Source organism: Ursus arctos, unplaced genomic scaffold (assembly GCF_023065955.2).
Source record: "Ursus arctos isolate Adak ecotype North America unplaced genomic scaffold, UrsArc2.0 scaffold_6, whole genome shotgun sequence".
Taxonomy (NCBI): Eukaryota; Metazoa; Chordata; class Mammalia; order Carnivora; family Ursidae; genus Ursus; species Ursus arctos.
Window position 1 is genome coordinate 71469344 of NW_026623078.1, and position 12978 is coordinate 71482321.

The 12978-nt window shown below is 40.2% G+C and overlaps 1 protein-coding gene across 7 annotated transcripts in view; it reads right to left on the minus strand.

Moving 5' to 3' along the window:
- The window catches only part of TATDN1 (TatD DNase domain containing 1), a 43373-nt gene that overhangs the window by 14557 nt on the left and 15838 nt on the right, over positions 1 to 12978 (minus strand). For 2 of the 7 annotated variants that reach the window (XM_026495444.4, XM_057307821.1), the window contains 6 exons: positions 12853 to 12916; positions 11027 to 11170; positions 10877 to 10919; positions 5596 to 5681; positions 5467 to 5507; positions 3190 to 3266 (listed from right to left, as the gene is read on the minus strand). In XM_026495444.4, the coding sequence (XP_026351229.3) occupies positions 3190 to 3266; positions 5467 to 5507; positions 5596 to 5681; positions 10877 to 10919; positions 11027 to 11170; positions 12853 to 12916 (455 nt within the window). Of the gene's footprint in view, positions 1 to 2579; positions 2696 to 3189; positions 3267 to 5466; positions 5508 to 5595; positions 5682 to 8588; positions 8657 to 10876; positions 10920 to 11026; positions 11171 to 11340; positions 11467 to 12852; positions 12917 to 12978 lie in introns of those variants that run through there. The other 5 variants (XM_057307822.1, XM_057307820.1, XM_048212529.2 and 2 more) reach the window with 5 other exon arrangements.

Genomic DNA, 12978 nt, shown 5'->3' on the forward strand with positions numbered 1-12978 from the left:
TATTTAGGGGCACCTGGGTGGCTCAGTCATTAAGCATCTGCCTTCGGCTCTGGGCGTGATCCCAGAGTCCTAGGATTGAGCCCTGCATTGGGCTCCCTGCTCCGCTGGGAGCCTGCTTCTTCCTCTCCCACTCCCCCTGCTTGTGTTCCCTGTCTCACTGGCTGTCAAATAAATAAATAAAATCTTTAAAAAAAATTTATTTCGAGAGAAGAGTGTGAGCAGGGCAGAAGGAGAGAGAGGCTCTCAAGCAGACTCCATGGGGGAGCATGCAGCCTGATGTGGGGCCCAAACCCATGACCCTGAGATCATGACTTGAGCCAAAATCAAGAGACGCTCAACCGACTGAGCCACCAGGCATCCCTATGGTCTTCTGTTACAAATCATTTCAAAATAAGAAGGAAAAAAACTCCCACATTTTTTGATGAAACTAGGAGATATTTCTGACTCCTAGTCACAAAATACAAACTAGAAAGTAGATGGTAAAATGATAAATGATCTCTATGCACTAAGTGACTTAAGTGCCATGTGGCTGCAGAGAGATACTGAAGACAAGCAAACCAATTCACCCAAGGAAGTTCTAAGAACTGAAAGATCTAGGTACTTAGGCTGGGATAAGGCAAGGGACTGAGTAGGGACTGTTGTAAAAGGTGAGGAACAGAAAAGACAGAAGTCTCAGATTGCTTTCAAGTGAACTGGTACAGAGAGGACCACTTTTGCCCCCCACCCCTGGCCTGAAAGAGAGAAAGGGGGAGAGGTTGCGTGTACAGTCTCTGGAGAAGCTAAGTCAGAGGACAAGCAGCACAGAGGAGTGAAGGGGGGTTAGCACGGGGCTGAAAACAGAGACTGAATGCTGACTGCTCGGTGAGGTCCTCCCTCCGACCTCATTCTGCTCCAGAACACAGGTACATTGAAGAATCCCCACCGTTTTCCCAGCAGAGATCAGAGGAGCCCTCTCTGAAGAAAACGAAGCAACCCAGAAAGATCCTGACAAGCTGACATTTAGGAATCCCTGCCAGCTGTTGGGCTGTCTCCCCACAGAGATTCCAAAGAGCATTTTTCTTAACATTTTAAATACACAGCTTAAGAATTGCCTGACATTTGAAGAAAGTCATGACAGAGACTAAAAGAAGAAAAAGGAACTCAGAGGAAATAAAAGCATCATATGGCAAACAAAAGATAACTGTAATTCGTATCTTGAGAGAGATGGTAAGATGCATCTGCATCTGTCAAACCAGATAACGGCAGGGAAGAGCTTTCTGAGATTACAACCAGAAGCTGAAGTTTTATTACGAAGTTGAAAAATATTTTTGAAAGTAGGGGGAAAAACAGAGATAGAAATTATAGGGGAAAAAAATGAGATCAGAGTATGAGCCTGGGAGGTCCAAAGAAAAAACAGAAAAAAAAAAATTTCCCAGGACTGACAGAGATGAGTTCTAGCTGGAACGGGCCTGCAGAGAGTGTACGAACTCCCGATGACGAACCCACCGAAACACCTTTGTGACGTCTGATGATACTAGAAGTAAAGAACTAAAATATTCCACTGGGAGAAAGTAGTAGGTCATAGAGTATGGACTGGGAATCAGGACAGCCACTGATTTACTGACATTAAACCTAGAAATGGAGCCCTGTAAATTCTCATGAAAATTATTTCTAGTCTCGAATTTTATGCCCAGGAAACATATGAAGTGGAAGGGTTTTTGTTTTTCTTTTATTAACTATCCAGGCAAACTTTCAAGAGCAAAATTAATTCATCTGAAACATGTTCCAGCAAAACAAAACTGAATACATGGGATCTAAAAGGAAGAGTCCGTCACAGAGCAGACACTGCTCCAAAATGAAGAAGATGGGAGGGTAAGGAACTGGACAGGTAATCTAGACAGCCCGATTATCTAGACAGTTTTCCTTATGCGGAAAAACAGAGAAAGGCATTTTACAGAGCTGTTGGAAAGTGTGAGAAGGCTTCCACTTTTGAAGAAAACCAAGTTAATAAAAATGAGGAAAGTTGCTCCAGGAAAATAAAAAAGCAGTATATCCTACAGTTCCGGAGTCAGCAGTCTTCACACAGACCTAATACTGAAAACACTACATATGCACACAGCCTAAAATTCTGACCTAAGTACCTGACAAGCCCGTGGAGGAAAGAATGCAGGTGACAGGAAAGTGCTGGATTTAAGAACGAAGACGCTCGTACTCCTTAATGGAAACAGAGGGGGGATGAATGAAGAGCTAACCACAGCACGTAACACTTAGATATATGACGATAAAGAGCAAAGTGGGCCTCTCTGAAGAAGCTGACTTACAGGTAGAGAGCGTGGTGGGGAGACCGTGTTTATAAGTTTTTAGAACTACTTTATAATCCGTTATTCAGGTATTCCTTTCCATAGTGGTTTATTAATGACTATAATATAGAAGCATCTAGGACACATAAATCTGAACTCCAGAGCAAATAATTTCATGGTTCTATTTCCCTGAGGAGATATTTTAGTAAAAAATAATGTAGTCAGCCAAATGGTAGTTTTAAAGGAATGACACACTGGAGAGGGAAAGCCCAGGGACCCAGCGGGGCGAGCTGACTGTACTGGGTTTACGAAGACTGGTGGGGTGTACCAGCAGGAAGGTCAGCGAGTGTGGAGCCAGAGGACACTGGTTCTCACACTGTGAGTTACTTTATATCTGCAAGCCTCAGTTTCTTGGCCTGTAGAGATATATAAAGTGATTATGCCGTAGGAGTCCCCCCCAGGGCAGACATCACTTGTGTATGTGCACACACGATGCTGAGAACATGTATGCTTTAAAGGGATAGAATGACCTGAGAATAAATGGCGTTGCTAGAGAAAGCTAGCTGCCGATCTCAATACAAAACTCTTTTCTGTAACTGCGGCACAGGGTTAGTAGTTTATAACTTGCAAGTTTTTTTGTTTGTTTGTTTGTTTTTAAGAAGCTCTATGACCAAAGGCTTGGACTCCCCACCCCAAGATCAAGAGCTGCGTGCTCCACCCGCTGAGCCAGCCAGGTGCCCTGTAACTTTCAAGTGTTACCTTGCAGGAGTAATGTAGTCTAATTTCTTACATACTTATGGGAATTCACAGGCCAAGATCAATGTGATAAATAAACTCATTTAAATCCTTATCTGCAATTCACCGTAAAACAGAGAAAGGCATTTAATATAAAACAAACTTAAGGACCTACCAACCATTAAATCCTATGTAGAGATCCAAGTCAATCAAGGCAGCTGCTGCTTCCTTCGTACCATCAAATGAATGCACCTAAGGACATACGGGTATAATTTCACTTAACAATTACTCTTTCTTTAAAATCCTAAATAACAATAAGACTTTCCAAGCAAAAATATAGATGCATTAGGGTTTTTTGGACCAGAGGGTTTCAAATGCAGTGGCCCCTACAGTTTTTATTTTCAAATCCAGTCTCACAATTAAAATGGGTCAGCATCTCCACTGATAGGCGGCAAGAGGGGAGACGGCCGCCTAGAATTTCTGTCTGCGGCCGGCTGATGGCTCTGCTCCAGCATTACCATGGCACCTCCAGGAAGGGGGCTGGTGGAGGGAGCCACACTCTCAGGCAAAAGCATGAAGTTAAAAATGTTATAAAACCACATAAAGTATATCTTAAAATGTTCAGTTTTTATGTTATGAGATACTTTTTCCTATAAGAGAGATGACTTAAGAGATGAGTTTTAAGATCTATATAGAATTGTGAGAATGTCACTAAAAAAAAGTGAATTGTTACACAGACAGTAATAATCATCTCAGCAGGCCAAAAGGAATGAGATGGCGGTGTTATCCTTTAAAGATATAGGGATTAAAGCACAGTTTTTCACACTTTGGATGTATTTGTGTCATCAAAACAGTAAGTAACAACACCTCTTTAAATACACCTAACAAGTAGGGGCACCTGGGTGGCTCAGCTGGTTAAGCATCCAACTCTTGGTTTCAATTCAGGTCGTGATCTTATGGGTCATGGGATCAAGCCCCTTGTGGGGCTCAGCACGGAGTCTGCTTGGGATTCTCTCTCTCCTCTCCCTCTGTCCTTCCCCTGCTCGTGTGTGCGTGTGCTTTCAAATAAATAAATCTTTTTATAAATAAATAAGCACACACACCTAACAAGTGATGTCATAAATACAATCATACAGCATCCGGAGTTCGAATCCACTATGAATAGAATAAAACTGTTAGCTGCCCAGAGGGTTTATTCTTCCCCTCAGCATTTCCAACTGACTAGAAAATATATCCTCCACTAATATCAAAATAATTTTAAATAAGACTCTTCATAAACCATTTCAGAAAATTAGTTATACTTTATTCGGCAATCTTTTTTTTTTTTTTAAGTGATCTCTACACCTAATGTGGGGCTTGAACTCACAACCCCGAGATTAAGAGTCACACATTCTACTGACTGAGCCAGCCAGGCGCCCCTTGGCAAATCTTTTTTTGATAAAAATCAAGCACTTAGGTTGGATTTGTTGCTGTTAAGTAAATTCTTCTTTAGAAATAAAGCAAATGGGCTAAGAGGTAGAAACATCAGTCCCAAGGGCATTAATGAGAGCCTCCTAAGCCTCTTCAGCTCCCAAGTCCAGTTCCTAAAGGATAAGCTGCAGGGTCAGTAACCCTTAGATAAAATGTGCACAGCACCGCAGAAAACATGATCACGAGCAGTCCGTAAGACACGAAGCAGAGGCTACAGGCTCGAGGAATACAGAAGACACTCTCAAAGCAACGCAGTGTGGGTATACAGTAAGTGCTCAGTGCCATTTCCTCTTTCCTTGGTTGGACTTAGTAGGACTGATTTTATATACCTGGATAATAGCTTTTCTGCTAGAGACTAGTAAACTACTCCTGAAATTACAGGTGAAACTTTGTGCATCTGAGAATTTTTCTGAGGCAGATTTTCAAAAGAACCCTTGATCCAAAAAAAGATTTCAAAAACACTGGTTTGGATGCCTGAGCGAAGGCGGATAATATTTCTGAGAACTGACTGAAATGACCACACAGAAGTGTTTGGAGTAGAAGCAAATTACAGAAAGGAGGGGTCTCTAATCAGAGTGGTTAACGGTAAATGAATACAGTTGACAAGAAATTAAGAAGGTAAACCTGAAGTGAGTATTAAAAGACTTTATTAAAACTAGTTTGTACTCTGCTCAGAATTTCAATTGAAAAACAGTGAAGAACGTCTGATGGAAGAGGCAGAGAAAGAGTATCAGCCGCACTACTAAAATGTGAGTAAATCATGGGGTTTTCTTGTGAATGGAATTCTTTATCACTCTTGTACTTCGAACAGAATAAATGTTAACTAAATCAGTGTGATTTATGTATCACATCTGGCTCATAGATGTCCTTCAGTAGGAGGGGGAAAAACATTGACTGCTGCTACCCGAATTACTTCGGAGGCCAACCTGAGGAACAAGGAAGCTTCTGGGCATCATCTAGTAAAAACAACTCTTCTACTTACCACTCCACCCACACACCGGTCTCTGTTTCTTTTCATTATGTCTGTGAATTAAAGACGAACAACTGTTGGCAAATACCTTGCTTGATTTCTGCAAAATTCTTAAATTCTGAGATTTTAGCTTTAACTCACCCAAAAATTCAGCATGTGAGTTCCGACAGTGAAGAAACATCGGTAATTTTGTTTGTTCTGCCAGTTCAAACTGTTTTTCAAAATATCTGTATGGCGCCAAAAAAATTTTCTTTGTTAATTTTTAGTGTGAAAAAAATAATTATGTTAAATATTTTTTTAAGTTAAAGGACTTTTATTATCCAGAGATTATAGGACAGAAGTAGTGAATTCAGACATTTAAAACACATCTGGCTTAGCCAACTTCCTGAAAAGGATACTTCATTTTCTGGGATTACAAATTTTATTTTCAAAAATGTTCGTTAGCTTTCCATTATAACTGCTGGGTAAATTCGGTAGCACTTTACTACTGATCACTAGAAATAGAGACCTATAATGTTTAAGTTTACAGTGATGGAAGCTGTTCCCTTATTTTTTTTAAGATTTCATTTGAGAGACAGCTAGAGCACGAGTGGGGGTTTGGGGGCAGGGGAGGTAGCAGGAGAGGGAGAAGCAGGAGCAGGGAGCCTGACGTAGGGCTCAATCCCAGAGCTGAAGGCAGTCACTTAACCGAATGAGCCGCCCAGGTGCCCCTCAAATAATTACTTTCATCTAGCTTTCCCACCAAACCCCAGCACATGAAGCAGACACCCTCCCATCACCTGTGGGACCCCTTCCCTGCAGCATGTGTTGGAGGTGAGGAACACACCACCAGCCTCTTGCCCCGAGAACTGGCTGAGCACCGTCAGTGGGAGTCCATTCACTCCAGCAAGAGGTCAAAGCTTTATACTGTTTTCCATGTGCTGTTATACAAGAAATTACTACCACTAAACGCAAGGATTTATTAAATAAATATAAATAGCACAAAAACAGAAACACTCTATTTTTCAAAGATATAAAAATTACATGATAAAATGGCAGCTATGAATGTTTGGAGAGTACTTTATAAAAAGGTTTTTCAACTGCCACATACCATTGTATCATCTGATCCACAAAATAATCCTAGAATAAGACAAGAGCTGGTGTCAGGGGACGTAGGACTTCATCCAGGATCACAACACAATGTGACAAACTTGGACCCAGAACTTGAGTGCTCTAATTCTAGGTCCCAGTCAAAATGACTAAAAGTTGTGAGATTCCAAGAAGCCTTTTCTGGTCCCACAGCATAATGACAATAGCCAGATATAACGGGGTGGGTGTTCCGGGTCTTCTCAGCGCGGGGCTCACTCACTGTCACTCATGGTCATGTAGTTCAAATGAAACCAGGAGTTACAGACAGTAAGCATCTTATTTTCCTGCAGGAGTTTACCTCTTCTAGGCACCTTAAATTTAGGGAACAATTTCTCGGTGTTTAGTTTAAATCTCTTTTGCTATATATTCCTCTATCTTGTCTCCTTGAAATACAAGACAACCATTTTTCCTGGAGTACCCCTTTGTTCTCTTGAAAATGCTAACTTTTAAAATTAGAAACGTAAGTGTACTTCTTAAATAGTTTTCATAATGTTGGTGGGTCTTTGCCTTTTTTCACCCAGTGTTTAGGCTTTTAAATCACCTTTTCAGGTTCTGCTGGGCTAGAATAAGCAAAAATAATTTTAGTTAACAAACTGCTGAAATTTCACAGTGTAGGAAATAGAAATGAAATCTTGAAAGAAGTCACTATTTCCATAACCTCTGAAGTATTTCAAATGTCAGCAATGAAGTGTGCTCCAGTCATTACGTAAACTTCACCGTGGATCTGGCTTCTGGCTACACACCGCACACACACTCCACGTCACGCTCCCCACTCTACACGGATCATTTCTTTCACACACAATTCTATGTACAAAGCCACACAACCGAGCCACAGATTTACAGAATCTAATGATCCCCTTGGAAATAAGCCTGCCTATCACAGCAGGCAAAAGTACAAATTATGAAAATAACAGATGTTCAAGCAGCGTGCCTCCAGAATTCTGCATATGAGAAAAGAAAGGTCCGCGCACTCGAGCTAGCTAGGTGTCTTAAGAAGGCCAATTGTTCCTAATGACATAAATTGACGATAACCAGTGCTTGACATTAAGTACCTATTGTCTTTAAAGAAAAAAACCCACCATGGTAACTAGAAATAGCATAAGCTACAGGGCAGCAGAAACTGGCACCTATCAAGAGGTTTCTCTGCTGCTTTTTAATTTCATATATGAAAAGCACTGTTTACTTGACTTAGATATACTCATTTTAGTGAAGCTGTGATTTGCTTCTGATTGTATTCCTGCTTCTTAAATTTTAGGGTCGACAATAACTGAGGACAAGGGCTTGAAAAGGTCAGCTTCCGAAGTAGCTGTTAGTAATTCAGATTGCGGCAACTCCCGAATGCCCAGAGCCTCACAGCAGCGCACCTGAGTCCACAGAGCTGAGCCCCGCTCTGGACCGGCCGATGGCAAGGACAGCCTGCCTCATCTCTGAGGGTCCCTAAATCCCCAAACGATTATTTTGAAATCTTGTCTGATGTTGGATTTCTTTTTCCAAAACAGACATGCACAGTATTAACATTTTAAAGCCCCAAGAAAAATCCCACAGCAAATTCCTCCCACTCAAGTGAACCAAGCTCTCAACGTTCAACAAGAAAAGGGAATGTAGCACCGGGCAGAAACTGAAAATACAGGGCAGGCTTCGAGGATACCCCTTCCATAGCAAACTCCAGCTTCCTCGTTTTCATGCTTTTTGGTTTTTTTGCTCTTCAGAAAAAATACTTTTCAAAAACCCCAAAGAGAAAGTATAGACTGTGTTTTCTTTAGGATGAAATTATTTCTAAGAATACCACCACAGCCACAATTTACGGAGCACTGACTTTGTGCCAAGGATGCTTCTATGGGCTTTACCAAATGTTAAGAAAGGTAGGAGGTATTATCTGCATTTTAACGATGAGGAAATTGAGATTTACAAAGAGACATTCAGCCACGAATGGCAGTTACGATTCAAACCCAAAGCTGCCGATTCTACAGGGAACTACTCTGCAGTTTCGCATTGCCTTTACTTACCAGGAGGTCTCAACAGTACTTTCGGCCACTGTGTCTACTGCACATGAGTTCTGTCTTGCCTACTAATCCATCACACCATTTTCTACTTGTCTCATACATTTTTTTCTGACTGCATTTTTACTTAAAAAACAAAAACAACAAATCATACACTGGTTAATTGTCTCAGATGGTATAAAAGAGCAGCTCAAAATCTAAATTCTTCCAAGAGAAGATTCAACAGTAAAAGTTGAATTACAGGCTTTTTATCCATGCTGCTTTCCAGGAATCAGAAAGACCCTTTTCTCCTTATTAAAAACTCTGAACATTTACGGAGTACCTGCCACGCGCTGAGAGTACGGCGTATGGTGCTATGGGCACGACATGAGTGAGACTGGCTATGTGCCTCTGAGAACTCAGACACTAGCCTATTGTGGGACGGGAAGGGGTGACATAAACATATTCCAGGACAATGTGAGAAATGCTGAAACAAGTATAGAGCACCACGTGTGCAGGGAGGGAGCTGCGGCTGGAGAAAGGGAGGGAGCATCGGCTGGAGGAAGGGAGGGAGGATTCCTACTGGTGTGGTTTTTCACTAAATCATTTGATGTTTCACAATTTAAAGAAATCTCAAATTGAACTGCTCATCTTCTCAAAATTTATACCATACTTTAGTATGTTCTTAGCTTTATCTACTCTGGAAGAGGCCTAGCTCACATCCCCTCACCTTGTTAACAAAGCTTCCCTGACTCCCCCAGAAAGTCCTTCCCCCCTACTGTCATTCGCCTTTTTGTTAGCACTTTCCAACCCATTTTAATTATTTATTTCCTCTCTTGTCTATAAAGACATCAGAACCAAGCCTATTTGTATTTCACTGCCGAGGCACTTGGTAATCATCTACTGAATGAATGGAGTTTCAACTCTCTAGTACAGATTAACACCTGGGCAACTGGTGTCTGTGTTCCAGCATAAATGATATCCTGCTATACAGATTAAGTTCTGAGCTTAAGGTGGTGGTGGGAATATCCTCAGAGCAGTAAAACCGAACTACCAATGTTTTCGTTAAATACAAAAACATGGAGTTTAAAGTATTGAGGTTGCATTTTAGAATCCGTCTGAACGGGGGCTCTTGAGGGACTGACACGGCCCTGGATTGTCACACCCCACACCGTCTGTTTGCTTCGCGAGGTTCATCTTGGCCAAAAAACAGACTCTAAACTGGAGGAATTATGGTCTGGGCTTAACCTAAGAAACACAAACAGCCAGCTGTTTTTCTATTTAAATGTGAATATGTGATCTTTTAAGGTAAGTGAGTAACCTAGAAATGATATTCAAGAGAGGTTAAGGATTTAGTAATCCCGCTGGTAATCATGTGAATGTCCCTGAAAACCACAGCATCATACATCACTGAACAGCTCTGAGAGGGTTTATTCTCATGTTTTATCACCTGGATAATTAATACATTGTTTTTGAAATGCAACAAAATACTCATGTCTTAAATTAAGTCTATGACCTAATTTTTCTTTTTGGCCTGTAACACTACCCACCAGAATGCTAACAGAAGCTCCAACTGAAAGGTATAGACAGTGGGTTGTAGGAAGTCTACAAGGCTTGGGAACTTTGGAGTTTTCTGAGAAGCTACCACTCTCCACATAGCTCCTGTGAAAAGACCCTCACATTCTAAGTGCCCGGCAAGAGTAGGTTTTTCCTGCTTTGGTGACTGATCCTATAATCTCTTTTTAATACCCCTTGCTCTTAAATCATGCCCCCAACTGAATTTAAATCATTTCATTGGAATGGCTCATGCATGAATACATTTATGAAGCAAAGAACAACAAAAGTCTCCATCAGGTAAAACTCATCCCTTATTTCTACCATTACAATTAAGTTAGATGGTTAATCAATTAGGAACTATATGCTTCCAACCCTAATGAATTCCATGCAAATATGCATGGAATTTATTTCACTTAACTTTTGATATATAAAGGGAAAAAAATTCTGATGCTTAATGCAACTACGTTCTGAACAGATAAAATCTATTTTAAAAAATCACTCTTAAGATTTTACAATAATTTCTTTTTTTTTTTTTTAAGGTTTTATTTATTTGACAGAGATAGAGACAGCCAGCGAGAGGGAACACAAGCAGGGGGAGTGGGAGAGGAAGAAGCAGGCTCCCAGCAGAGGAGACTGATGTGGGGCTCGATCCCATAAGGCCGGGATCACGCCCTGAGCCAAAGGCAGACGCTTAACCGCTGTGCCACCCAGGCGCCCCAGATTTTACAATAATTTCTAAAGTCAAAAAATTTCCTTACTTGAGTTGAGTATCTTTGGGACAGAACTGTAGTCGGTCGAAATCTTTAAAAGATTTAAAAAAAAAAAAAAAGAACCAATAAACAACTCATTAACTTGTACAGAACAAATCACTTTCAAAGCCACTCTAACAGGGCTAGGTTGGCACTTACCCAGTCCACACTCCCCTATTGCTACAACTTTCCCCTTATTGTTTTCAGCAAGATGTAACAACTCCGTTAAGTAAAGATCAGGGTCATTCTTTTCAAATTCATCACATCTTGTAGGATGACATCCAACTGTACTGAAAAACATATCTAGCACAAATAATGTCTTAGGATTAATTTCAAAATATTTTTCATATTTTATTTAATATGCAAAAATGATAGTACAAATAATTTCAACTGGTTAGTTTTTAACAATAACCATAAACTATTTGAACTATAAGAATTGTATAAGGTTAATCATATGATAAGTTTTGGAATACCTTAACAAAGCAGGACATGATTGTGAAAGTTGCCTTAACATATTGTTAAAAAGAATGAATTCAATCCAACTCTTTCCAAAGCTTGATATTTACCGAGTCTTGTAGAATAGAAAATGAAACAATTTCCTGGAGAATGAAAGGTCATAACCTAATTATATCTTTTATATTCACTATTCACATCACTGTCTTGTTTCATGTATTTAATATAACAAAATGTATTTCTTCCCCTTAAAAAGGGTGACTTAAAGAGATGGAAGGGGTTTTTTCTTTTTTTTTTTTTTTTTAAGATTTTATTTATTGGAGAGAGAGAAAGCAGGCGAGTGAGCACGCGTGCACGATGGGGGGTCAGGGGCAAAGGGAGAGGGAGAAGCAGGCTCTCCACTGAGCAGGGACCCCAACTCGAGGCTCGATCTCAGGACCCGTGGGATCATGACCTGAGCTGAAGGCAGACCCTGAACAGACTGAGCCACCCAGATGCCCTGAGATTTGTTTTCTATTAAAAAATAAAGCTCACTTATTTGGAGACTATACCTTGATAGCTGTGTATGGAACACAAATATGAAGTCAAAAAGGGCTTCTGAGTGGCTTGCACCTGAACCCACGGGAGAGGTGGGGAGCCTTCTTCAGCCTCTCCTGCAGGTGTTTACATACAAACGGAGGCAGAGATTTTAAAGCAGTGAGGAGATAGGTACAGGAAGAGGAGTGAAGAGGACTGATAGCCGAGCTTCAAGAACTTTTAAAAGCATCTCTCTTTGGGGATAAAAAGTATGGAAGACAAGATTCTTATACCCCCAAGAAAAAGTGTCAGTGGATTCTGACGAGAAGTATGCATTTTAGAAAGATTTCCATAAAAAATAACTTTTAATAAGTAAATCAGTATTTTGAAAAATAACAGAATGCCTAATTCTTCAATGTCTAGCACAAGAAGCGTGCATGCCAAAACACAAAACCAAAATAAGTTAGGTAAAATGAACGCCAGATAAAGGAGATGTTTTCTGTAACTAGAATTTCCTTAGGAACCAATTCCAAAACTTCACAGATTTTAAATAAATGCAAAATATATGAACATAAAGTGAGCGTAGGAAAGATTACATATTATTACTTGCATTCCTGGGGCTTTACAATAATGGTCTGCATGATAAATATTTAATAAATGATCCTTCATTAAAACAGCAAATAAAAAGCAACTCACATCTTAAGCACATGACAACATACAAAAATCTTACATCAGGAATATGTGACGCTAAACTGTATACCCAGTGAACTTAATTCTCATTAACTATAATCAAAATAATCGTTAAGTACAGTGAGAGAGAGGGTTTAATCAAACATCTGTTATACCAGTGGGCACTTAGACTTCTTGCATTTTAATCACGTCCCACCACAATCAGTCTGTTTTCCTGTTATGTCTACGGTCACAATCCATCGTATTGTACCTGAGGCGGTTTTTAGAAAGATTTCTTCAAAATAACTTAACTTATACTTTGGGGGGTAAAACTAATATAAGGATACCATTTGTTTGTGCCAAATGTAGTGCCTCTTTACTGTCCTGCAGATTTCCACCTGTAATCATAAACTGAAAGAGAAAGAAATAAAATAAGCCTACTTGAACAGAGTATCAAGAACCGTTTCCCAAAC